Source organism: Vitis vinifera, chromosome 14, assembly GCF_030704535.1.
Source record: "Vitis vinifera cultivar Pinot Noir 40024 chromosome 14, ASM3070453v1".
Taxonomy (NCBI): domain Eukaryota; kingdom Viridiplantae; phylum Streptophyta; class Magnoliopsida; order Vitales; family Vitaceae; genus Vitis; species Vitis vinifera.
The window spans coordinates 1,252,803-1,279,749 of NC_081818.1; the positions used below are offsets into that span (position 1 = coordinate 1,252,803).

Below are 26,947 nucleotides of genomic sequence, written 5' to 3' on the forward strand. Positions count from 1 at the left end.
AAAAAAATATTTTAAATTATATGTAAGGATATTATTTTAAATTTATTTATTTTTCATTTCCATTCCTATTATTATCAAACATTGGAATGGAAACAAATAATCATTCAAATCTTGCATTCCTAAGTTCATCTAAATGCTAGAAATGGAATCATCAAATTCATTCCATTCCACTAAGAAATAGGAAAGGAAACAAAATATTATTTTCATTCCCTATTCCAACGTACCAAACACCCCCTTAAAGGAAAATGACTAGTTTTATATTTATGCTATGTTTGGTTCTTGAAAATATGAGGGAAAATGTGAGAAAGAAAATAGAAAATAGGAATATTTTGAAAACATTGTCAAATAGAGCCAATACCGGTTCAAAATGTAAATTATAGGAAGTGATTGAATGAAATTTAAATTATTTTTATTTTATTCAATGAAAAATACTAAAAATAAAATATAATAAAATTATTTAATTTTTTAAATATGTTTATTTTATTATTCTATGCAAAAATCTTTTCCATACTTAATTTTAGAAAAAATAAATAAATTCATTTGTAATTTTAAATAACTTAAAATGAGCAATAAAATATATATTTTTATATGAGTGTTGGATTAAAAATGGATAAAATAATTTCTCAATAGGAAAGTAATGTTCATATTTTGGCAACATAAAAAAATGATCTTTTTGTGATAAAAATACCATCATCATTTTTTTCATCAAAATATCTTGTTTTTATGATAAAAAAAACTAAAATAACCTTAATTTTTTTATGCTTTTTTTTTTAAAAAAAATCTAAAGCAAGAGACATTTATGTTCAATTAAAGTCATATTTACAATTCTAGCAAATGGGTGTTAATTTTGCAAAATTAGAATTATTTTATATATATGGAACAATTTTTTTTTTTATGTTTATGGCACTAATTTTTATCGGAAAAATAACATTTAATTTTTTAAATAATAAAATTTTGTAGGTTTATTTAACAATACTATAAAAAAATACACTTTTTTAAATTTAGGAATAATATTATATTTAAGAAAATTAAATACAAAAATATTTTTTCAACTATTTTTTAAGAAAATATTGTATATTTATATGCCATATAAAATTTCATAATCCTTTTTTTTCGAAATATTCTAAAATATATCTAAAAAATGCCTTAATTTTATTTTAAAAATCACTCTATTTTAATAGTAAATTCTCAAAAAAGAAAAAGAAAAAGAAATCAACTCAAAATTTATTAATCGTATTTTTTTTTTTTTTAAGTTAATGCTTTAAAAACAGTTTTCAAACACCCCCTTACATTCCATGTTTTTTCACTTTTCCCACAATCTTCAAATTCAAATTAATGGCATTCCGTAAATCAATCCTGATCCAAGCCCATTTATACGAAACGCCTTGGTTTAAAAAAACCCTATATAAAGCGCTTTGTTTCTTTTCTCTCTTCAAATCAAACCCCTCTCTAGGGTTTTTCATTTTCACTGTCCAGCAATTCTCCGACACCATCGACGATGTCTCTCCGGCCGAGCGCGAGGACCGAGGTTCGACGGAACCGATACAAGGTCTCTGTAGATGCGGAAGAAGGTCGGAGGCGGAGAGAAGACAACATGGTTGAGATCCGAAAGAATCGGAGAGAAGAGAGCTTGCAGAAGAAGAGACGCGAAGGCCTTCAGGCCCAGACGTTACCTGCGTCAATCCATTCTGCTGCTGTTGAAAAGAAGGTATAATTATGGTTGATTCGATCCAATTTATTCATTTCCGACTGTTCGATCAGGCGCGTGCGGTACACTTTTCAATTCCGCTTTAGGGTTCGGATTCGATTCGTTGATGTGTGATTTTTTCTCATTTCTGAGCTTATTTGTCATTGGTCTTATGGAAATGAGTTGTGTGTTTTGAACTTTTTTGTTGTTTATGAGGGTTTTGGACTGAATATGTCACTACTGCTAAGCAAATTTAGAAGGGTTATTTAATCATGAGGTCCCCCCCCTCCCCTCATTTTTAAAGAGCTTTATGCGATTATTACTGCTTTTGGCCTAATTCGGAATCCGATTAGTGGGTGTTTTTTTTATTTTTTTTTATTTTTTTTGAGTTTATTGGAGATTGCCCATGTTATGTATAATTTGAGTGGGTTGAGCTTTTATCATGTGGGGAAATGTCGAATTTCCCCGGTTACTGTTCTTTCGCATATCAGTGTTTGGTATTGTAATGGTTGGTTTTCATATTTCTAGCAATTTTTTTTGAAGGTTTATAGTGTAAATTGACGATTGTGGGTGGTTTGCTTTTGACCTTCTGTTTAATGTCTTTGAGTGTAAGAATGGCCCTAATACCAATATTGAATGGTTTTTATTGCAGTTGGAATTTTTACCATCCATGGTTGCTGGTGTCTGGACTGATGACAGTAACATACAACTTGAGGCAACTACACAATTTCGAAAGTTGCTTTCAATAGGTGAAGATTTGGGCCTTATAAGGCACATTATCCATTCCGTATATTTATTTTCTGATTAAATATTTGTAATTTTGTGATGTATATTATTCTTTGGCTAAAACCAGAGCGTTGTCCCCCAATTGAGGAAGTTATTCAATCTGGCGTTGTTCCTCGCTTTGTTGAGTTTCTTGTGAGGGAGGACTTCCCACAGCTTCAAGTATGTTATGATACCCTCCCTCATGGCTTTTAAATTATTCATATTGATATGATATTTTCAGACGATTTGATTATTTGAAAAATCCTGTAGTTTGAAGCAGCATGGGCTCTCACAAACATTGCTTCTGGGACATCTGACAACACTAAGGTGGTAATTGATCATGGGGCTGTCCCGGTGTTTGTGAAACTTCTTGGTTCTCCAAGTGATGATGTTCGTGAACAGGTACATATTTTGAAGAACATTCCTACCTGCTAATATAGTTTTTAGTTTAGTTTGTCTTTTTAATTATTGCATTTTTTTTTGGTATGCTTGTTTGGAATGTATTTCACAAATTCTTGGTGAATTTCCGGTTAATCAGCGCTTAAAAGTTTAATATTGGGATGAAGTTTGAAATTGATTTCTCATACCTGTTTTATTTTGCTCATTTAGGCTGTGTGGGCCCTAGGAAATGTTGCCGGTGATTCCCCCAGATGCCGTGATCTTGTCCTTGGCCATGGGGCTCTGCTTCCTTTGCTGGCACAGTTGAACGAACATGCAAAGCTGTCTATGCTCAGGAATGCTACCTGGACACTTTCAAATTTCTGTAGGGGCAAGCCACAGCCTCCTTTTGATCAGGTTTGCTGTTTTGAATGTTCTACTTAACTTTGAGAAAATGTGATGGTAGCCAATAGTATTTATCTCTTCACTATGCGGCTGGACTTGGTTTTATGCTCTTATAGGTGTTTTCTCACCTTTCCACTTACTAATGTATACATATACATGTTGAGCACCTGTAGAAGAAAGCTTTCTTCCAATATTGAGGTTTTTGATGTTAAGGGCCATATTCAGGGTACAGGATGTCCTATCCCAAAACCAACTTGTTGAATTTTCAAGATATGATTGCTAAATGGTTCTGTTTTTGACTTTGCTAAAGCTAATATAAAGTACAAATAGCTCATATATCATGTTCAAATATTAATGTAGAGTATTGTGGAAAGGAAATATAAACAAGAGGGTGTTTTTTCCCCTGTTTTAGGGCTTGAGTGGTGTTTGTGTTGTGGGTTTGAGTTAGCAGGTGTTTTGGTGGTTTAGTCATTGAGACTTCCATTTGTTTTTTTTGATAAGTAAAGAGAATTTCATACATAAAGAGATGCCAAAAAAGCGACTCAAGGTATACAAACCTATACACCCACCACCAAAAAGGCCAAAGAAAAAGAAGAAGGAGACCAGAATCCAATAGGCCCAAAAAACAGTCTTAACAGGATCCCAACCAATCAATAAAATTAACCATAGTTAGAGGGCATTCAACTATAAACAGCTTAGCCTCAAACCAAAAAGAATAAACAAAAGAGTATTTCAATCTCTGGATTGACAACTCATCATCCTTAAAAGCCAATCTATTTCTCGTCTTCCAAACCGTCCAAAATATATAAAGAGGAGCAGCTCTCCACACCTTCCTGTGCTTTTTACCCACAAAAGAACCTTGTCAGCTAAGGAGAGTCTCTCTAACTGAAGAGGGATAACCCAAGACACCCCAAACAAAGTAAAGCGTAACTCCCGTAGGACCCTTGTTTTTGAGCAGTGAAGTAGCAAAGGGTTTATGCTCCTCATTCTCAAGACACATAAAATATCTATTTGCCAAGGCCCATCTTCTTTTCTGAACAAGATCTAGGGTTAATGCTTTACCCCATGTAGCCTCCCACGCAAAGAAACTAATATTGGGTTGTTCCCACACATTCCAAATACAGCTAGAAGGAAATAAGTAAGGGTAATCTGCTTCTAGAGCAAGGTAGAGAGACTTGGTCGAGAACTTGCCACTCTTTGTTTCGGTCCAAACCACTATATAATCCACATCTCCAAGCACTCTCTTCCCGTGAAGCCGCTCCAAAAATCTTTCTGCCTCCTCCACCTCCCAATCATTTAGGGCTCTTGAAAAACAGGGATTCCAACCCCCCCAACCCCCCTCAACCAATGGATCCCAAAAATCCGCCACCCAAGCTTCCTTGTCAACAGACAAAGCGAAGAGGGAAGGAAAAGACACACACAAAGGGGAATCCCCACATCATCTATCCCTCCAAAATCCCACCCTCCTCCCATTGCTAACAATGAAAGAAATCCGAGCACCCATTAACTCCTAGTCCATCCTTATTCCTTTCCAAAGCCCCACGCCATGCGCCTCTCTTACTTCCCACGAGCACCAACCCCCTCTATCTTCCCCATACTTCCCTCTAATCACTTGATTCCACAAAGCCTCTCTCTCATTTGCGAATCGCCAATTCCATTTGGAAAGAAAAGCCTTATTGAGGATGGAAAGACTTTTGACCCCCGATTCCCCTTTCTTTTTACTTAAGCACACTAACTCCTATCTTACTAAATGTGGTTTTTGCTCCAAGCTGCCACCACCCTAAAGGAAGTCCCTTTGAATTTGCTCTAGTCTTCGGCTAACTAAACGTGGTAGGTGCAACAAAGACATAAAATAAATAGGAAGATTCAACAAAGTACTTCGAATTAAAGTTGCTCTTCCTCCCTTGGATAAGTATCGTCTCTTCCACATGGTCAATCTTCTACAGAATCGCTCTTCCACTTCATCCTACATTGATACTGACTTAAACGGAGCACCCAAGGGAAGGCCCAGATAAGTGGATGGGAGATTGACCACTCTACAACCAAACCAAGGTGAGATCATCTATATTCTCTACCCTCCTTACTGGAATGAGTTCACTTTTCTCCAAGTTTATTCGTAACCCCGACAGGGCCTCGAACCACATAAGCAACCAATTTAGATAAGTCAGATGGTTTTGAGAAGCTTGGCAGAACACCAGGGTGTCATCAGCAAACAACAAGTGGGAAATCTGAACCCCTTTTTCACTCTTCACCTTACAGCCTGACATAAAACCTCCATCCATAGCCCTTTTAAGAAAGGAGCTAAAGACCTGCATTGCAATCACAAAAAGATAAGGCGAGAGAGGATCACCTTGCCTCAATCCCCTTGAGCTTTGAAAGAAGCCCTTAGACGTGCCATTAACCAACATAGAGAAGCTTGCAGTGGATATGCATCACTTAATCCACCCTATCCATTTCTCCCCAAAACCTAGTTTCTGCATAACTGTGAAAAGAGAAGATCAGTTCACATTGTCATATGCCTTCTCTATGTCAAGTTTACACATAATACTATTCTCATTATTCTTTAGAATCGAGTCAATTGCTTCATTAGTTATCAGCATTGCATCTAGGATTTGTCTACCCTCCACAAAAGCCCCTTGAGCCTTAGAATCCACCTTTCCAACCACCTTTTTTAGTCTATTGGCTAAAACCTTAGCCAACCACTTGTACAGGCTTCCCACTAAGCTTATGGGCCTAAAGTCCCTTAAATCTCTAGCTCCCACTTTTTTTGGGATTAAAATCATAAAAGTTGCATTTAGACTTTTAACAAATTTACTGTGTCCATAGAATTCCTTGAAGAAACTCATCACATCATCTTTCACAAAGTCCCAAGCGAACTGCCAGAAAGCTATTAAAAGCCATTAGGACCCGGAGCTTTATCCTTGCTACATCCCAACAGCGTGCCATACACCTCCTCTTTCGTGAACGACACCTCCAACGCACCAACATCCATATTTTGCAGCATTTCACACTGCAACCCGGATAAAGGAGGGCGCCAGTCCCCCGGATTAGACAGTGGAGATCTAAAGGCATTTACTATCCCTTCGCTTATCCCATTCTCCTCCGAATGCCAAACACCATTAATCCTAATTCGGTCCACATTGTTTCTTCTTCTGTGAACATTTGCCATCTTGTGGAAAAAACTCGTATTTCTGTAACCCTCTTTCAGCTACACTTCCCTAGATTTTTGTTTCTAAGTAATCTCTTCTAATAAAACCCATTTTTTATATTCTTCCCTTGCTTCTCTTTTAGCTTCCATCTCTTCCAAAGACAGTTTGTTAGTCTTCTCCTTAGCATCCCAAAACTCCATCTGATCCAAAGCCAAATTCTTCCTGTATTCCACCCTGCTAAAGACATCTCTGTTCCACTCTTTCAAATTAGACTTCACAACCTTTAGTTTTTCAACCAAAATAAAGTTTGCAGAACCATTAAAGTTGTCCCCCTACCATCAAGATTTCAACAAATCCTTAAAACCCTCCTCTTTAAGCCACATATTCTCAAATCTAAAGGGGGATGGACCTCTTCTCAAAGCCCCTCCTCCTTCTAACAGAATTGGGAAGTGGTCAGACACTGGTCTCGGGAGGACACATTGCCTCGAACCACTAAAACGACAATCCCACTTCTCATTGACCAAGAAGCGATCTAGCCTTGAGAAAGACTGGTTATTCACCTCTCCACTCTAAGTAAAAGGACCCCCAATCAGAGGCAAGTCCTTTAACTCTAGGTCTTCTATTACTTTTGAGAATCTTCTCATGTCTGAATTCAAACTCCCTTCTCTATTGTGCTCTTCATGGCTTAAGATGGCATTAAAATCGCCAGCAACACACCACGACCTATTCCAAAGGCCTTTAATGGCCCCCAACTCATCCCAGAAACACTCCCTGTCTCTTCTCATGGTTGGACTATAAACCCCTTCTCCTCCTCCAAGATATTTCACAGTCCATTCCAACTTTCTCAACTCCTTTTCAAACCTTGAAGATTCCAATATTCTCTTTTTCCTACCATCCAGCTTCCCCTTCTGAATTTTCATCTCTTTCATTCTTTTGAGCAGAAACAAAATCTCTCCTTCGAAGCCCTCCGTCGGCATTCCAAGGCATCGGCTAAACTTAGCCAAGCAACTAGACTGCCAACACGGCTCACCCACTTCGTTCCTCTCCTCCATAATCTCTTGAAGAGCCCTTTCCGAAGCATCCTCTGTCTCCTCCTCAACAATCCCATTAGCCAATCCTAACAACTCGACAGTTCCATTTGTTACCCTTTAACATCTGCTTATATGCTTTTTGTTTTCCTCTATGATGTCTCCATCAGTTCATTTTTGGGTTAGTGAATTTGCAAAGGGTTTCCAATGGGAAGGGATGATGAGGCCAATGATTTGTCACATTTGGGAATTTAGTGATTGTATTTTATAAAGGTAGGTGCCCTTGGGGATTGGAAGGTTGGGAATTCTTAATACATCTTTGCTTGGTAAATAGCTCTTATGATTTGTGGGGGTACTGATTGACTGTAGATAGAGGTAATGGTGAAGAATATGTGAGTAGGTGGGGTGGTGGTGCTTGGGCTGCAGTTGGGGCCTGTGGAAGGATATCTGTCATATCAAGAAGGGTTATGACCTTCTCAGGTTTGACTTTCTCTTAATGGCAAAGGTCATAAGATAAAGCTTGGCCTGGATGTTAGGTATTGGGAAATGAGCCTGATGGTTCTGTCTTAGGCTTCCTGGTGCCCATTTGCTATCACATCATTAACAGTATAATGACTCTTGATCTTGCTAATGGTAACTGTTTTACTGCATGATGTCTAAATGATTGTAATGGTCTTATGGCATGCCTTGTTGAATGTTGTAGGCCGTAACCTGTATTGTTATGTTATTTGATTAATTTTTTTCCTCTTGAATTTTGTTGCACAGACAAAGCCTGCTCTTCCAGCACTTGAGCGTCTTATTCACTCAAATGATGAAGAGGTGTTAACTGATGCATGTTGGGCACTGTCTTATCTTTCTGATGGTACAAATGACAAAATTCAAGCTGTTATTGAAGCGGGTGTATGTCCTAGGCTTGTTGAACTTTTACTGTGAGTTTTTAGAAATTTTGAGTTAGTTCTGGACTTCTTTTGGCTGTGGGATGTGTTGTTTCCATTAATTTGTACCTCGGGCCTGAACTTCTTTCTTGGACTTTGGTCAGTCACCCATCTCCTTCTGTTCTCATTCCTGCACTTCGCACGGTTGGAAACATTGTCACTGGAGATGATATGCAAACCCAGGTATTGCCCACTTAAAAAACATCTGTAAATATTTTGGTCTCCTGCATGTAATCCTTTTATTCTTAAAAATATAAAAGGTCAACTAAGTTACTAACAGCTAATATTTGGTTTAACTCTCATGTTATAATATGGTAGTTGAGAGCATGTGATGTTTTTTCATGTGTAAAGTTACCTGTTGAGAGAAATGTTGCAAATTTGGTGAATGGATTTTTCACCAACTCATTTGCACTCATAACATTCCTATTTGATCTGCCGTTTCATTTTTTGTTAATGTGGTCCTGTGTTTCTTAAATCCTGATTCTCTTCTTTGTCTGTTATTGAGTCTATCCCAAAGAAAGCTTAAATGGGGATGAATAGGTGGTTGTTTTTCTTTTGCTATTTCTATTTTGAGCTTTCCATCTGAGCTAATTGGGTTCAATGCTTCTCCAGTGCATAATCAACCATCAGGCTCTCCCTTGCCTTCTGAACCTGTTGACCAATAACCATAAGAAGAGCATCAAGAAGGAAGCTTGTTGGACTATTTCAAATATCACAGCTGGCAACAAGGAGCAGATTCAGGTAATCTAAGGATTCTTCTTTTTTTAAACATGCGATCCTGAGTGCATTTTTGGCATTCATGGTTTTAATAAATTGGAACTGCAGTATATATGTGAATGTGAGGATGCTCATATAGACTGATTTATTTTGTGGATGTATCATATTTCATTTTCATACATGCTAGGGTACTGAATGATGTATGTTTGTATGTATTTTCAAAATTTTGCAGGCTGTAATTGAGGCAAACATAATTGGTCCCCTTGTTCATCTGCTTCAAAATGCTGAGTTTGATATCAAGAAAGAGGCTGCTTGGGCAATCTCAAATGCTACATCTGGTGGTTCACATGAACAAATCAAGTATGATCTTGATAGAAATTTCTTGTTCTCATGTCTTAGCAGTCTTGTTCTGTGTTTCTGCATGCATGTTTTTTATTCTCTTTGCTGATGACAGGTACCTAGTTAGTCAAGCATCCATCAAGCCCTTGTGTGATCTTCTGGTCTGCCCTGATCCACGGATTGTCACAGTTTGTTTAGAAGGGCTTGAGAACATCTTGAAGGTTGGAGAAGCTGAGAAGAATTTGGGCAGTACTAGAGAGGTAAATCTCTATGCTCAGATGATTGACGATGCTGAAGGGTTGGAAAAAATTGAGAATTTACAAAGTCATGACAACACTGAGATCTATGAGAAGGCAGTGAAGATTCTTGAGACATATTGGTTAGAAGAGGAGGATGAGACCATGCCTCCAGGTGATTCTTCCCAACCAGGGTTCCGCTTTGGTGAGGTTCCTGTTCCCACTGGTGGCTTCAACTTCAGCTAAAGGTGTGTACACTCCGTAATGTCTGCTTTTCCTTTTCTACTTGGGTGTGGTACAGATATCTTTGCTGTCTTGAAATCTGAGTGCGACTTTAAAACTTGCAGGATTTCTAGTTGGTGGTTCATTGTAGACCTAGCTGAGTATGAAAGGGTAAATAGTTGGGGTCAGTTGAGGCATCTTGTCCTTGTCCTTGAGGTCATGGCTTGTCCAGTCTCCGGTGTGGTTGAAGTCTCTGGTGATCCAGTAGCCAGAATATTTGGGAAGAGAGGGAGATGGACCCCCATTTACAGAAACTTGGTTTTGTTGCTTCTGCATAGCAATGTGGTCGAGAACCAGGATGCTCTTTTTGGCAAGTGGTTGTCCCTGGCAAAGGTGTTCTCTTAAAGTTAATGTCCAAGTTTAATCTACTTCTATTTTCTTAGCTGTTATACAAGTCACTACAGCGTCCTTATACTGTTTGTGGGTGGGTGTTTTTTTGGCGCTTCTACCAAAACCGTCGTTATCTTGCCCAGCTTGTAGTTTTAAGAGATATGGGGATTTTCTTTTTTCCTTTCTATTGTAAGTGCTTGCTGTGATGATTTTGATTTTAATTCTTTCCGCCTCTTTTTTGTCTCAAAAAGTCTTCTCAGGTGGTTTTTTTTCTTTTGCAAAAAGGAAATCATTTAGAAATGTGTCATGCATAACTGTCAAAAGAACTTCTATACTAAAGAAAGAAAGATTCAAGTATCATCTATAAACAGTTTTGTTGTATTTTGTTGTGATTATATGCTTATATTTATGTTATTCTATACTATTCTCTTGTTCTTCTCTTCTTTTTTTTCCTTCTCCTTGACTCCCTAATAAAGCTGTTTGAGATGGTCTTTTTTAAATTGGTCTTGCAATCAGTGGTAGTTTAGTTTCCTTTGTTCAGCAGACCATCACATTTAGTTTTGCAGGGAGGGCCAACTGAATCATGTTGCTCCATTATCAACTGTGTTGCCATTGATGATAACATTTGGGTCTTTTACAGGATGGGTCAGTTCTGAAACTTAGGTCTACATTGGTTGTTGCCTTTTAGAATTGTGATTTTCATATTATGTATGGCCATGTCTAGGGTTAGATTGGTTAAAGTAGATTTTTCTCTTTTGTCAATCAAAACCCTAGCCAAACTGTAAAACCTTCGTCTAGGTTCTAACCAAACCATACAACCTTCTTCCAAAAAATGTGGCTTTCTGGATGTGGAAGAGTATCTATGCGGGAATAGGAATGGAAATAGGATGAGAATGACATGATTCTTGAGGAGTTGAGACGATGGCCATGTGATGATGCATCAAATAGATGCAAGGGTTGATGATTCAACTCAGTAGGTCCTTGTATGGACTGATGTTGTTCCCCACTAGGAGAGCTTTAGAGGGAATAGGGATGGACATCTATGGGTTTCATGTGCTTCCAAGCCAACTCCTATGTATGGCAAGAAAGTCCTATGTGTAGCTATGTATGCCTGATGAAAACCTTAAAAGAACCTCTTATGTGAGAACGGTTGTAAACCCTTAAAAGAACCTCTCATGTGAGAATGGTTGTGTTTAGTAAAGTGAAAATAAGATGAGAACGGAGGAGAATTATAATACCATATAAAAGAGAGGAATCAAAATTCTAGTAAGGACGGAATTTGATTTTTAAAATTATAAATTTTTAATTTCTGTTGCTATTAATCAAATGATATTATGATTCACTTTTATCCCCGTTTCCTTTCTTTGTATGAGATGATTATATTATTTTCTTTCTTATATATCTCACTTATTTCTTACATTTCATTTTATTACTTTCAAATATATATATTTTTTTTATTACTTTGATCTTTAATCTATGAAGGAATTATATCAAAGCACTCCTCTCAGGCCAATTTTAAATTTTTTTGCATTTTTCTCAAAATCCGACTGTCCTCTTCCGAGGAATGTTTCAAATTATTCTCGTGTTTAAGCTTTTCTACAAGTCTCTTTGCCTCCATGACTTCGTACGATTACCAATGCGCGCACACTCTCTCACATTTATATGCAATGAAAAGCCAAACGACAAACAATTGACATGATTTCATGTTATCGATGAGGTTGGCTTACACTCCTTCAAGGCTACAAGCCTACAACAATCATCACTGAAGACTGTCATTGGTCTTTTCTCCTCCTCCATCTTCTTCTAGATTCAGATTCAAGGCTCATCTTTTTATGAAATCACATCTCAAATTAAATGGGTTTTTTTTTTTAAAAGTGTGGGTAAAATGAGAGGTTTAGCCCAAAAACACCCATTTAACCAATTGGTTAATTATCATTGGGGAATGAGCTTGTTTGCAGACCTACCTTCCCTTTTCATGCCTTTGGTCTTTTCCACCACTCTCTCTCTAATCTCTATATGGTATAATACTTGGATTAAAAAAAAAAAAAAAAAAAAAAGGAATTTAAAGAGGTGTTTTTTGTTATGTTCCCAAGACAAACAGAATTGGGTCTGCCAGAACTTGCCTTTTCACTAGTCTCTCCTCCATATTACCTTGTTGGAACTTTTTGTTTTTTGTTTTTTAAAATGTTTATCTACTTACTATAAAAAAAATGGGTATTTTCCATTGCTTGAACATCACAATCCAAACATTAAATCATATTTTTTATAATGGAATATATCATTAGAAAACTTTTTTAAAAAGATATATAGAATCTATGAGTTGTTTAGTAACTATTTCTTAAAACAATTCTGAAAAATAATTTTTAAAAATAATTTTTTTGAAAAATCTATTTGAAATAAAAATCTACTTAAAACATGAAATATTTTTAATATATTTTTTATATCTAATGTCTTATTTTTATATATTTGTATAATTATTTTTTAAAATAATTTTTAAAAAATAAGTAAAAACTAAAAGATGTTATTTAAAATATTTTATGTTTTTAAGAATATAAATTAAATTTGTTAAACATTTTTTTGTTCCTACTAATAAAAAACTATTATCGATTATTAAATAATGTTATGTCGGACCTTATGTTAAGTTATGATACCATGCACAACTAACACAACTGTATTTTTATTTTTTTATTATCTTATAGATGGAATGTCATTTATTTATGTTGTAATTTCATCCCATTTATTTATCCTTTAATTTTATATATGTACAAAAGTTTATTGAAAAGGGAAATTTTAATTTATTTACAATTTTTAAATGGATAATTTAAAAAAAAAATTATAATAATTATATATATATATATATATTTGATTTACAACATAGTATTTTCCAAATATAGGTGGGAATCATCTGGATGACATTCTCCACCGCTATAAAACCCTAACACATCCTTCAAAGTTGCCACGTGGCATCTTCCCTCCAATTTTTTTAACATTTTATAAATTTTGGCGGGTGATGTGTCACCAAACATTTGGTTTCAGGGGCATTTCCGTCATTATAAAACCCTAGGGTTAGGGTTTTAACTTTTAAGTATCGGTTGCTCCTTCGATCTCTGTTCTGCATGTCGGTTCTTCTTCTCTTTCTCTCTCTCTCCACTTTCTCTGTCTACATTTCCTCTGAATTTTTTTTCCAAATTCGTGCTTTGGGCCCTGATATTTAGGACCCCTTTTCTTGCCTGCAATACCTGGGCTCTGTACTTTCTCTCTCTAGAACTCAATCACCTGCTCTGTTTTTTCTCTATCTACTTTCTGGTGATTTGAAATGATGGATCTGAGCAAAAAGGTAGGTCAAGAAGTGATGATGGGGTTCATATTCTTTGCTCCTTCTTCTATGAATCATGATCATTATTGTTTGTGTTGTGGTACAGGAATCATTGTCTGAGGAAATGAATGAGATCAAGAAATGTTGTACTGATTGCAAGACCACCAAGACGCCCCTGTGGAGAGGTGGGCCAGCTGGGCCTAAGGTGAATAACCACCACCATAATCCAATTGACGATGCTTCTTTGTTCATCATTTCTTGATCTGGGTTTTCAACTTTGATTTCTGGGCCTCTGTTTTTCAGTGATTTTGATCTGGTTTTCCGGTTTTGGTTCTGTAGTTGTGTTTTCGTTATTTCATATTGATTTCATACTCCCTTAATGTTTGTTTTGTTCTTTTGTATTGATTCATGCTTCCTTGATCTGGGTTTCCAGTTCTGATTTCTGGGTTGTGTTTTTTGTATCTATTTCATGCTTCCTTGATCTGTGTTTCTGATTTTGATTTCTGGATTGTGGGTTTTTTCAATCACTTAATTGTAATTCAGTGATTCTGTGATCTTGACTTGGGGTGGTTTTTCCTTTCTCAGTCACTCTGCAATGCATGTGGGATCAGATACAGGAAGAGGAGGAGTTCCATGGTGGGTGTGAACAAAAAGAAAGAGAGAATGAACAGTGGTAGCCATGATTTGAGTGAAACTTTGAAGCAGTCACTCATGGCTTTGGGGAATGAGGTGATGATGCAGAGGCAGAGATCTTCAGTGAAGAAACAGAGGAGGAAGTTGGGGGAAGAAGAACAAGCAGCTGTACTGTTGATGGCACTCTCATGTGGCTCTGTTTTTGCCTAGTAGAAAAAGGACAAAAAGGGGGGGAATGGTTAAAACCCTAACCAATATACCTGCCATTGTCCTTTCATAAATGTAATTTAGGTCTTTTCAAAAGAAAAGTTTATGTAAGAGAGATGAAAGATGAGGTGGATGGGAGAAAAATGGGTCAAATCCTTGATTTTAGTGACATGTTTGTTTGATGGGAGTAAAAGGAAAACCAATGTAAATAGGATGTTGGTATGAATGTGAAATTTTAGATTTATGCTTAGAATTGGGTATGAGCAATTTCATCTATTTCTAGCCACATCTATATCTATGTCTTGGTACTATAATGGGTGAGATTAACCATTTTTACTTTTTATATTTTGATTCAATTTACTTTTTATTTTTTTACGTATTTAATTGAGATAGTAAGTATGATATTAAGAAGGTGTTCGATAAATCAATTTAATGACTTAAAACGATCTAATAACTTAATTTAATTTATTAAGTATATTCGGTATATTTATTAAAATAATTTAATATCATAATTTAAAGTTAAAAATGAATTTAAGTAGTTAATAAAAATAAGTAATTTATTCTTAATTTTAAATCTTTTTTAAATATATTTAACAATGTGACTCTCATTTATATAAATATTTTAAGGTAAGTTTATATATGATATTTTAAGTATGGATGTTTAATAAATAATTTATTGCTTAAAATTAATAAAATAAATATTAGTTAAAATTAATTATGACAAATATTAATTATACATCAATTTGATCACTTAATATAAATTTTAAATTAATTTTATCAAACAATCTTAATACTTAAAATATAAATAATAATTTTTAAATTAATAATTTAAAAATAATATAATTTAAATTTAACTTAATTCATTAATTAATAAATATTATTTTTATTAAACACCCACTATATGGATATCTTAAACACTTTCTTTAAAAATAATTTTCTTTTATTTAGTTTCGAGAAAAAACTATATAATTAAAATATTATATATTTTAAAATTATTTAATTTTTATATGAAAATCAAATAATTAAAATAAATTTAATATAATATATAAAATAATTTGTTTACTTTAAATCTATTTTTTTTTTTTATTTACATTTTTCCTCAAACATAACCTTTATTTTTATTACCGAAAGATGGTAAGGGATCTTTTCCATTGGTTTTGCTTTTGGAGATGAAAGGGGTTTATTTTTCCTCCACTTTTTTTTTGGCATGCAATGGAAGGGGGTAGTGGAGAACAAGTAGACGAGTAAAATAGTAGTCATGACTCATGATGGAGACAAAAATTCAAAATTTTTATCCGACTTACACAGATCAACATGGACTATCTTTTTGGGTTAAAAGGTTAATGGTAAATTTTATACGATGAAATCAATGTTTTTAAAATTAAATCGAAAATATTACCGATTTACAGTTTAATAAATTTTAATAATATACTTGGAACAAATAATATTTAAGGTAGAAGTTATTCTTGTGTTGACGGTTAATTCTATTCTCTTGTAAAATTAGCTTGAAAATTGATGGTTAGTATACTATTAAGGCCGATTACTTAAAAAAAAATGAAAAGAAAAATGAATTTTTTATTTATTATTATAAAAATAATAAAAGAATAATATAATTTTATATATTTTTAAATCGTTTAATATTTATATAAAATATTTAAATAATATAAAAAAATAATTTATTAACTTTTAATTTTAATTTTTATTTTTTTCTTTATTTTTTTAAAAATCTTTTTCTTACAATTTTTTCTCAAATTTTGACAAAACAAAGATAAGAATGACATTAAAAGAATAATTGAATTAGAAGATAAAAATGTCAAAACCTTCAAAAATGTATAAAAATATATATATATATATATATTTATAGAAGTTGAAATCGTGTCTAATGGGCCCTAAAAATAATTAGAAAAGTGATCTTTAAATAATTAATTTATGGATGGTGTGCAAGATCAGATCACAGTCACACATCACTTTCAACAGGATAGAAAAGACAGCTTTCAATATAAAAATGCTATTCAATCACAAATGATTACCAGATAAAAAGGTATTATTCTTTGTATATTCTATATTTTTTTTTTTTCGTTTTATGTCATCTTCAATCTTTTATTTATTTATTTAGACATTATTTCCTTTTATATTGTATATGGTTTTATTGTTTTAATATATTTTATTTTTTTTGGAAAATGGTAAATCATCATAATGATGTCTACTGATAGTACAATAAAATATATATGATGAGATTTAGACCATTAAATAAAAACATAACCGAATAAGATTAAGATATAGTGATTCAAATAAATTGAATTATAGTATAAATAATAGTAGATAAAGATACATATGTCGCACCACTTGATTAAGTTACATCTTTTTAGATATCGAAAAAGTGTACTTCTATACCATAGTGAGATGGTTTTTGTTTTTTTAGAGTTTCATTTCTTTATATATTCAAATGTTCAATTTGTACAATTGAATAATCTAGATTATGAATTCTATATAACATATATTTAGGGTCTGTTTGGTAGCGATTATAAGAAGTGATTTTAGTTTAAAAAGTGTTTTTGAAAACAAATTACGTGTTTGATAAAATTTAGAAAATACTTTAAAATTTTGAAAAAATCACTCGTAGTGTTTTCTCTAAATAAATACTTAGAATACGTTTAAGAGTGATTCTAGAAAACCTTTATAGTATTTTTAACACTTCAATGATAAAAAATTTCAAGTATTATAAATATTAAAAATATTTCCTAAAATCACTACTAAATGGACTCTTAGAGTGCGTTCCATGGTGATTTTAGGAAGTATTTTTAATTTTTCTAACACTTCAATTTTTTTATTTTTTAAGAATTAAAGATACTAGAAACACTGTCAAACATACTTTTACAGTGCATTTGACAATGATCATAGGAAGTGTGTTTGACAGTAGTTGTATAAAGTGTTATAAAGTCCAAAAACACTTCATAAAATCGTTAGCAAACACACTCTTAAACAAGTGATCCAATTAAAAACACTTCAACTAAACACAGTGTCAAATGCACTCTTAGAGCGTATTTGATAATGATATTAAAAAACATTTCTATCATTTTTAACACTTAAATGATAAAAAATTTCAAGTATTATAAATATTATAAACATTTCCTATAATCACTGCCAAACAAGCTCTAAGAAGATAGTGATTTTAGAAAGTGTTTATACTATTTCTAATACTTAAAAAATAAAAATTTTAAAGTGATAGAAATATAAGAATGACTTTTTAGAATCACTACAAAATGGATTGTTAATGTTTTGTTAACTCTTCGCTATAAAATTTTGTATTTTGGATATGTTTTGCGATGTTTTTTTTTAAGTTATAAAAAAAATGATTTTTAAAAATAATTATCAATTTCCTTTTTAAAATAAATTAATTTAATAATTTAAACATGAAAAATAGTTTTTTCAATTTATTCTTCATAAAGATACCATGTACTTATATAGTACACAAAATTTTTTAAAATTATTTTTCATTATTTTAATTTTTATTTAAAAAAACTCTACAAAAAAAAAAAGAAGCTAAAATACTTTAAAATTGTTTAAAATAAACCTAAATGAGAATTTTCATAATAAAGAGTCATATTATTATTTTTCCTTAATTATCATACTTTTATTTCTATACTTGTATGACAAATGATGATTGTGTTAGAAGGCAATTAACATTCATAAGATGAAAAAAAAAATGATGGAAAAAATATAATTCCTCAAATGAAAATTACCAAACTGAACTTAACACTTTGGATTGGGTTTGTGTTTTTAAGCCCAGAGCAATTAGATAGCATTGTTGTCAACCAAAAGCCCAAACTTGAAGGTGGGCCTCTTGTCAACTCAACCCACCATGGATTTTAATTTAAACGAAATGATAGGAATGAGAAAATTTTTAATTAAAATTTAAGATTTAAAATTTTTTAAATATATTAAAAATAAATATAGCATATAAATAAATAAAATAATAATTTTTTATAAATAAAAATAATTAATTTTAAATTTAACTAAGTCAACGTTTGAATCGGATTCAAATTTAAAAGAAAAATTTTAAACTCTCTATTCTATTTATTTTAATTTCGAATCCGTTTTCAGTAACGGAAAAATCCGTACCATTGCCATCTATGAAGGGGAGTATCGAAACAAAACACATGAACCCGAATATTTCGATAAAACATATCGGAAAATGGGAAATATGGTGGACTTGAACGTGGGTTACGTGGACCCGAAAATGGCGGATCGGGGGCCGGATCCGCATATGTTGGGCCTGAAACTGCATCGAAATGCTGAACTCCAATGGCTTCCGAAATCCTTTCTCGCTCCACAAAATTCTTCTTTGTACAAAATCAATTCATGAGCGCTGCTGCGAAGCCAAATGGAACAAGTCTCAGGCACGTCTCTCTCTCTTTTTCGTCTTTTTGTATTCTTTTCTTGTACCCGCAATCTTACTCCACCTCTCCTTGCTTGCTCCCTGAGAAGACGGAGGAAAATGATGGAAGTTTGAAAAATTTTTCAATCCTTCTCTCTCGCTTGTTCTGTTTCTTGGACTTGCGTTTGCGTCATTTGATTTGATGGTTTTGTATTTAAATTTTTGAGTTTCTTCCTTTCTCTGCGGCATTTTCTCAGCGACCAAATAGAGGTTTGGTGTCTACTTGTGTTGGATTCCGTGGATGGGAGATGAACCTTCTCGTAGGGTGGTTTCTGATTTTCGTTTTTGTTTTGGTGATTTTTCATTTGCAGTTGGAATCAATGAGCTTGAGCCTGAGCTTCTTTGTGGATTGATTTTGGTTGTGATTTAGGAGATTAGGTACACATGGATTTACTTCTTTTGGTGTTTCCCTATGTTTGGTTGATGAGAAACCGAGGAAAATGAGAGAGCAATGAAATTTCTCATCAAACGAAATCAGCATTATTGTTTAGTTTTGTTAGATCCACAGATTGAAGTTGAGACTCAGGTGTTTTCGTTTTAAAAACTGTTGGGTAGTTTTTCATTTTCAGTTCGACCTAATGAGCTTGAGTTTTTAAATGTAAAGCTTTTGGTTGTGATTTGGGCGCTTGAATAAAAATGACCTTACTTCTTTGCGTATGTTCTTGTATCGGTTCATCATAAAACTCAGAAAAGGAAATGAGAAATATGATTTGAATCCTATAGATTCTGTCCATCTGGTTAACAATAAATGAACATCAGCTAGTTGTATCTGGGTCGTAATGAAAATTTTGAGTTTCAAATTTCCAGTATCTGATTTTCCTATGTTTTAGATTTTTCTAATAAGGAATATCCACAAATGAGCTTCATTTTATCTGGAATTATGGAAAGCTTATGTTATGGTGATTCAATAGACTCAGGAGGATACTTTACCTTCTGTTTGTCGTGGAGAAACCTGAGGAAAAGAAGATAGGGTGATATTTGATGTTCTAATGTTTATGTTGTTAGCTTCTAAGAAAATGGAAAGCTCAACGAAGTTCAGAAAAATTGTTTTTTTCCTTTTTTTTTTAATTCTGGTTTCTTGGCAACCAAACAGAACCAAATGTGTTGTGTTTACGGTTACATATATAAACACAACACATTTGGTTAAGCTCTTAGACTTTGTTATGGGGACTTTTTTTTGTTGCATGTCTTTGTGCTGTTTCCTTGCCATGATATGTTATAGTTGGATAGATTGTTTCTTTTAGTATAAGGGTGGCTTCGGTACCGCCATACAGTTTTGGCCAGCCACAATTTTCTTTTCCTCATTTTTGACACAGATTTTAGAATTCCTTTCGGTTCCTTTAGATCTAGGGCTTGTTAGATGCTTATGGACTTAGGTTTATGATTCTGTGATGATTTTTTTGGGAGTCTGCTTTTGGTATGTAATGGCATTCTGCTTTAAGATGATAGGCTTTTTAGTCATTTCAAACTGGTTACCTCTTAGAGAGAGGTATTAAGAGCTTCACATTTTCTGTATGTATTGGTATACACCATAGTCGGAAATTGTTGTTATACTCATTTGTGCTTTCTATTAGAATGTTTTAACCTGTGGGCATAATCGCTTATAAGATAATTGACAAATGATGTAAGATTGTTATTTCAATTGTGATTCTTTCTCTTTTGTGTTGATTGTCTTTTCCAATGCAACGTTTGTGATGAAAGATATGGTAGAATAATAGTTATAATACTGTTGGTTTTTGATAGAGGCCTATACAGATTTTAAATCCCTCTTCTCCTATTTTAGGATGTTCTGAAATAATATCTTTTTCTATACTTGGGATGTGGGTGCAACTTATCACCAACTCATCGACAATTAAGTCGAAGCTAAGAGGCAACCCTTCTTAAAATTGTCCATAATTAGCCAAAAATGTCCTCTTCTTTTTTTTAGTATCTACTTCTAGAATTTGACTGTTAGATCAAGCAGTTTTTTGTTGACTAGGACTCAGGTAAGTAAAATTTTCCTGCTCCTTGATATTGTAGTGTGGTTTCCTTGACACATTGCAGTGAACTTTTTTCCTTTCTAGGATACTAACATTTTAGAATCATCTGAATTTAAGCAATCAAGAGTAGGCATCTATGTTCTTCTCTTCCTTCTTTGTTTTTCCTTCCTATCTCATGTGGGGTGGCATGCCTTTTATGAATCCGTAACATTCTATTTTATACGGATTGGATTATGTGACCATTCCCTATGCATTGTATTTAAGCACTTTCACTAAGAGCGCCACATAGATGGATACGTCATAGGGACATATAACAGTGTGCTACACTAGGATTACGAGACGGCTGGGGCTTTTCTGGGCAATAACATCTTCAAATGGGACATTCCATGTTGCAGAACCCTTTAGCATAGATCATAAGACTTCCATTCAGTGAAGGAGCCAGGAAATAGGTTGAGGAGGGGCAAGATCTAGGAATTTTTATTTTTTTTGTTGGTGGGGGGGTGGGGTTTCGGGGGGGTCAAATTGCCACCTTGTCAAAAAAATTTCCAAATTTCAGAAGGGGCAAGTCCCCCCAGGCACCATGTGACTCCACCACTGCAGTTTCATTAATGGTTTTTCTGCCATCTTAGTAACTGTTAGCACCAAATTCTAGCAAGGTGGGACAAACATATAATCATCTATATAAATATCTCTTTCCACATTCAGAAGGGGCCTTTTGAATTCTCATTTCAGCTGGCTCTCAATTCGAACATTCCTCCTTGCCTTCCCCTTGATGTCAGTTATGTGTACAAAACCTCACAGTTACATCAATAATGAAGATCTAAGTTTTGGGTCATTAGACTTTATGTCCAGTTCTTGTTTGCCTTGGAGCTTGTTAACTAAGTCCATGTAGAATCTCACCTTGTGTGTATCCTAGCCGTCCACAGTGGATTCTCTATGTTTGATTTGCTTTTGTTTTATTTCATTTTTGTTGTTATTGTTGTTTTTTGTTTGTTTGTTTATTTATTTACTTCACTAGCCACTATAGGCTGGTCATGTGTCACATTTCAACTAAAGTCTTCTTGCTCTTGTTTTTGTAATCTCCATGACTTATGTATAATACCAAGTTTTAGAAAAAACACTCATACAAGCAGGACTGATCACTGATCAGTGCAGGCCTGAAAATTCTGCAGTCAAACTTGATTAAATTCAGAATTGGTTCAACTTAGAACCATTGCATTTGATGTTTGTGTAAAATAGGTTCTAGATATAGAATCAGAAAGCTCTTGTTACTGCTCTTGTTACTGTTAAACCCATGGACTGTAACAGTGTCATTTTTGGAATCCTAACACCTTGGCTGTATTTTTCTCACCATTATGTGAAAATCTTAGTAATTTAGCTTTAACAATGTCTGAATCAGAATTAAATTATGCAGAGTTTCAATGAACAACACGAATCCAACTCTTTATAATGTTCTATGCTGGGGAATGCTAGATTACATTGGGAATACTGTTTTGCAACCTGAGTTTTCTAAGAAACTTGATCTTCTAAGTGTCTGCACCATTCAGATGATGAGTTCTGGTATTGCTAGACCATATTTCCAAAAAATCAAGACCCCAGTTTTTATAGGACGAGTAGTGTTGAATGCCTTACAGTTTCATAATGAGTACTCCTACCTTCTGGATATTGCTCACCTATTTGAATTAATAATTTGCTTTGTGCTGCATCGGTGGTATTATAACAAATGGGAATAGGACTTTTTTGGATGACATATTTTGTTCTGTGTCCTAGATTATATTTACTCTAGTATTCTGTATTCCACTAAATTGGCTGTATCTTTATCCTCAGGTAAAATCCAACTGCTTTTGTGATGTGGAAGTCTTCACCTGACAACATTGTGTTCTGTTTTAGCTTCTGAGTTCAGATGAGGACAGTTCCCATGTGCTTCTCAATCTTACAAGTTCCAAGGTGCAGAATTCATACCTTAGCTAGTTTTTGGCGGGAAAGCTTCCACAGTTTAGGTAGCACTTGCAGAAGCAGTTCTAGTTTTAAATTACTTGGTTCCCACACTAATGGGCTTGAAGGAGGAAACAGTAGGAGATGGACTAGAAGACCAATAACTACAAAAAGTGAAGGAAGAAACAAATATACACAAAGCAGCAAACGAAGCAACATAAGGCATGAAATCGTGGATGGAACAGTTTCAACAAGTACTAAGTTAATTGTAGATAAGTTAGAGATAAGTGAATCCCAAAGAATTCAATACTGTGAGGTCCAAGAAAAGGTCACAGAGAATAAGGACCTTGCCAAACTTGTGACAGTTATTGTTTTTGATACTGAGACTACTGGGCTTAGCAGAGCAAATGACCGGATTATTGAGATTGGCCTTCAAGATCTTGGGGGGGGCGAAAACAGCACTTTCCAAACACTCGTGAATCCTGAACGCATAGTGCCAAATCCGCATGTCCATGGCATTACAACCTATATGGTCAATAGACCTGATGTCCCAAGGTAGCGTCTAACTGCTGATTATTTTTCTTTGCTACTTCTTGTCTGTTAATCACCTCATAAACTTAAGAGTCTGTTTGGTAGTGTTTTTGAAGAAAAATCGGGTGTTTGGAAAAATTTAGAAAACACTTTCAAAAATTTGGAAAATCACTTGTAGTGTTGAAAAATCACTTATAGTGTTTTCTAAAAATGTTAGAAACGTTTCCTAAAATCACTACTAAACGGACTTTTAGTGTGCGTTTGACAATGATTTTAAAAAGTATTTCTTATATTTTTAACACTTGAAAATTTTTATCTCACAAATATGAGAAATGTTAGAAACACTTCCTAGAATCACTGTCAAACATATTCTTTGAGTGCGTTTGACAGTAATTATAGGAAGTGTTTCTAGCATTTTTTATATTTAAATGATGAAAATTTTCAAGTGTTATAAAGGTTAGAAACACTTTTTAATATAATTACTAAATGCACTCTCTTAAAAACACTTCAATTAAAAACACTGTAAAAATATTGTCAAATGTACTTTTAGACCCTTTAGTTTTACTTGATCTATGTCCTAGACTTTTTAGTTATTTAGGGTGTGTTTGATAACTATTCTTAAAAACAGTTTTCTATTTTTCAAAATAGACAATAGTTTTCTAATTTAGAAAACATATTTGACAAACTTTTGATAGAAAATAGTTTTTTTTTTTTTTTTTTTAATTTGTCTAAAATCAAGTTATTTTTTAAAACAAATTTCTAGTATTTCCAATTGTGTTTTATCAAAAGCTTTAAACGACAATTGAACAAATGAAGATACTCTAAAAACTTTTGAATTGTATTTAAGTGTATAATAATCTCATGATGGAGAATAAGTCGAAAAATCTGTTTTTTATGGTTGAGTTTCCAAATAAAATTTTATTCTTAAAAACGATTGAGAACCGTTTTTAAGAACTGTTTTTAAAAATTGTTTTTTGAGAACTATTTTTGAAAATGTTACGAAATAGGTCCTGAGATTCCTCTCTCATTTCTATTCTGAATTTCAGTTTACTTCATCAAAACTGTAAGGTTGTGTTTGTTTTTTGGCTTAATAGAAAAAGTCAAATATTTTAGCTTTTTCTATTCAGCTAAAAAACAAACACCACCTAAGTTTCTTTCTGGAATCGCCCCTGTTCATCCTATTCTTGCCTGGATCATATGAAAAAAATGTATGCTATTTTAATCTATCTTAGGAAACATTTGTTAAGTCCTTGAATCTTGAAATGAAGACGATTCAAAGTTATAATCTTGTTATCTCATATCTTGAATAGTAGAATAAATTTTTCAAGTTCCTAATCCTGTACTGTCATCTGCCATGGCTATTTCAATGCCTTTTTCCTCGTGTTTTGGCCAAAATGCTTGATTGTTCTATCATTCATGCAATATTTCATTTCGTCTCTCTTTGTGATTTTCATGTAGGTGGAAGGATTTGATTCCAATCTTGCTGCAGTACGTCGAAAGCCGCCAGAAACCTGGGGGGCTCATCTTGTGGGTTGCTCACAACGGGCGATCCTTTGATGTACCCTTCTTGATCAATGAGTTCAGCCGCTGCAACACGGAGGTTCCTCCGAATTGGCGGTTCCTGGACACGCTTCCCCTGGCTCGGGAACTCATAAAGTCTGCAGGGTCAGATCTTCCTCCAGGAGCATCGCTGCAAGCCTTGCGGGAGTACTATAGAATTCCATTAGTTGGTCCAGCTCACAGAGTCCTGTCGGATGTGTACACGCTGTCGCAGGTCCTCCAGATGCTTACTTTCAACTTGAAAGTGTCAGTTGCTAATCTTCTGGATCGATCATTCACAGCCTCTGACATAATCAATCCTAAGAAGAAGAAGAATTCAAACTAGTGTAGGGCCATGGCTTTGCTCTGGTAACAACTATTTGTTGTAATCTTTTTAACTCAATTCATATCAATAAAATCTTTTCAGGCCATTATTTATATGCTCCCCAAAACCAAGTATTGTTTGGCTGAGAAAACAGTTCGAAAATGAAAGAAAATTTAAGATTTGCAACTTCTGCATTTGTATGATCATTGTAACCATTATTTATAGGCTCTCCAAATCCAACTACTGTCTAGTTGAGAAAACGGCAAGAAAATGAAAGAAGCAACAATTTGCATGGAAGGCTTCCAAGGAAGGGTTCTAATACTTGTCTCTCGCTTAATGCCTCTTGGATAGCAGTACTATAAATGCACCTTCTTCTTGTTTGTTAAAAAGGCGTTCTCCAACAGACCTGGATGTTCCCTTAAAGAATCTTTAAGGGCTTTGAAGAAGCTTGGATGTCTATATATATACACTAGTAGGTGAACACATGGGTGTGTTCATCTAGATTTTCTTTTAATCACTAATTTATTATAGTAATCCTAGATATCAAATTATTTCATGTTTAGATATTAATTTTTAATAATTAGTTATGATTCTATTATATCATTTAAGTTAGTATTATGAATGATTCTTTTAATACATAGGTTAAGTGGAGTTAGATAGAAGAAATAAAGCTTTAAAAATTTATTAGTTATTATAAAATTTAGATTTTATTATTTTAAATGTCTATCACTCGAGGGGTAAAACAGATTCGTAACCTTCCCATTGTACATGAAACTTTTGTAAGTTATTTTTTTTATTATATTTAATAAAATAATTTAAATTAGATTGGCGGGTTTACTCTCTCTTTATATTCATTATTAAAAAAAATATTAATTTGAGATAAGTTAAGAACGAACACCAATTCCTTAGAATTCAAGAACCCTTAACAAAAAGAGAAAAAAAATAATTCATTAAGAGTCAAACTCAAGATCTCCCGCTTATTAAATGGGTGTTGTAACCAATTGAGTTACAAAAACTGAATATTATTTCAAAAAATGAAAGATAAATTGAGATTTGCAACTATTTGTATTGGTATGATCATTGTAGTGATTATTTATATGTTTCCCAAAAAATCATGTCTTGTTTGACTATGAAAGCAATTAGAAAATAAAAAAAAGTTGAGATTTGCAGTTGTTTGATTATTGTGGTATTATGCAATTTTTGCCTTAATATATATTGCTTTTGTTGAGAGTTGATCAACTCAAAACCTATTTATTAAATGGGTGCTCCTAGGAAAAGAATAGAAGAAGCATCCTACTCCTTCATACATGCTCTATTCGACTCAAGGAAATATAGCTCAATTGGCAGAGCTTCACTCTTGCGATTGGGTCGTTAGGATTATGGGTTAGATGTCTAATTGTCCAAGTAATAATTGAGGTACAAAAATTTAGATATGCAATTGTTTCTACTTTTAAAAATCATGTGTTGTTTTTGTTGAGAAAATTGTAGTTATTACTTATATGATCCCAAAAAATCATCTATTGTTTGGTTGAGAAATCAAATGAAACATGCTTTTGTAAGTTTATTTAAATATGAATGCTTTTGTTGAGAGTCAAACTTAAGATCTCCTGCTTACTAAATGGGTGTTCTAACCATCTGAGTTACAAAAGTTTAATATTATTTCAAAAATAAAAGAAAATTTGATATTTGCAACTATTTGCATTAAGTAGTTAGAAAGTGAAAGAAATTTTGAGATTTGAAAATTTGAGATTTGCAACTATTTGCATTTGTATGATCATTGTAGTCATTATTTA

General features: G+C 33.6%; 3 protein-coding genes across 8 annotated transcripts; all 3 read left to right on the top strand.

Annotated features, from left to right (window-relative positions):
* Positions 1-1,393: 1,393 nt before the first annotated feature.
* Positions 1,394-10,646, top strand: LOC100242672 (importin subunit alpha-2). The gene is made up of 11 exons (XM_002282780.4): positions 1,394-1,708; positions 2,340-2,436; positions 2,541-2,632; positions 2,723-2,854; positions 3,062-3,247; positions 8,178-8,341; positions 8,452-8,530; positions 8,960-9,088; positions 9,297-9,424; positions 9,519-9,887; positions 9,987-10,646. Exons 1-10 carry the CDS (start codon positions 1,499-1,501, stop codon positions 9,883-9,885), a joined length of 1,584 nt encoding a protein of 527 aa, XP_002282816.1. The 5' UTR covers positions 1,394-1,498; the 3' UTR covers positions 9,886-9,887; positions 9,987-10,646.
* A 2,607-nt stretch (positions 10,647-13,253) lies between these two features.
* On the top strand, positions 13,254-14,657 carry LOC100256170 (GATA transcription factor 16). Its single transcript, XM_002278333.5, has 3 exons — positions 13,254-13,588; positions 13,674-13,772; positions 14,153-14,657. The coding sequence occupies exons 1-3, from the start codon at positions 13,568-13,570 to the stop codon at positions 14,408-14,410; spliced, it is 378 nt and encodes a 125-aa protein (XP_002278369.2). The 5' UTR covers positions 13,254-13,567; the 3' UTR covers positions 14,411-14,657.
* Positions 14,658-18,547: 3,890 nt separating this feature from the next.
* Positions 18,548-25,267, top strand: LOC100264957 (exonuclease DPD1, chloroplastic/mitochondrial). Of its 6 annotated transcripts, none has more exons than XM_059742647.1 (4): positions 18,710-18,807; positions 19,157-19,223; positions 22,652-23,314; positions 24,749-25,267. In XM_059742647.1, the coding sequence occupies exons 3-4, from the start codon at positions 22,728-22,730 to the stop codon at positions 25,173-25,175; spliced, it is 1,014 nt and encodes a 337-aa protein (XP_059598630.1). In that variant the 5' UTR covers positions 18,710-18,807; positions 19,157-19,223; positions 22,652-22,727; the 3' UTR covers positions 25,176-25,267. The 6 variants fall into 6 exon arrangements, with proteins under 6 accessions (XP_010659673.1, XP_059598630.1, XP_010659669.1 ...); XM_010661367.3 differs by having other exon boundaries at positions 18,790-19,055; XM_010661371.3 differs by lacking the exon at positions 19,157-19,223 and having other exon boundaries at positions 18,548-18,807.
* The last annotated feature ends 1,680 nt before the right edge of the window (positions 25,268-26,947 follow it).

Excerpts from the sequence above, each read along its gene's own strand:
- LOC100242672 (XM_002282780.4), top strand. The coding sequence starts at position 1,499 with ATGTCTCTCCGGCCGAGCGCGAGGACCGAGGTTCGACGGAACCGATAC. Across the intron at positions 8,342-8,451 it reads AGGCTTGTTGAACTTTTACT|TCACCCATCTCCTTCTGTTC; the intron begins GTGAGTTTTTAG and ends GACTTTGGTCAG. Across the intron at positions 9,089-9,296 it reads GCAACAAGGAGCAGATTCAG|GCTGTAATTGAGGCAAACAT; the intron begins GTAATCTAAGGA and ends AAAATTTTGCAG.
- LOC100256170 (XM_002278333.5), top strand. The coding sequence starts at position 13,568 with ATGATGGATCTGAGCAAAAAG. Across the intron at positions 13,589-13,673 it reads TGATGGATCTGAGCAAAAAG|GAATCATTGTCTGAGGAAAT; the intron begins GTAGGTCAAGAA and ends GTTGTGGTACAG. Across the intron at positions 13,773-14,152 it reads GTGGGCCAGCTGGGCCTAAG|TCACTCTGCAATGCATGTGG; the intron begins GTGAATAACCAC and ends TTCCTTTCTCAG.
- LOC100264957 (XM_010661371.3), top strand. The coding sequence starts at position 22,728 with ATGAGGACAGTTCCCATGTGCTTCTCAATCTTACAAGTTCCAAGGTGC. Across the intron at positions 23,315-24,748 it reads AATAGACCTGATGTCCCAAG|GTGGAAGGATTTGATTCCAA; the intron begins GTAGCGTCTAAC and ends ATTTTCATGTAG.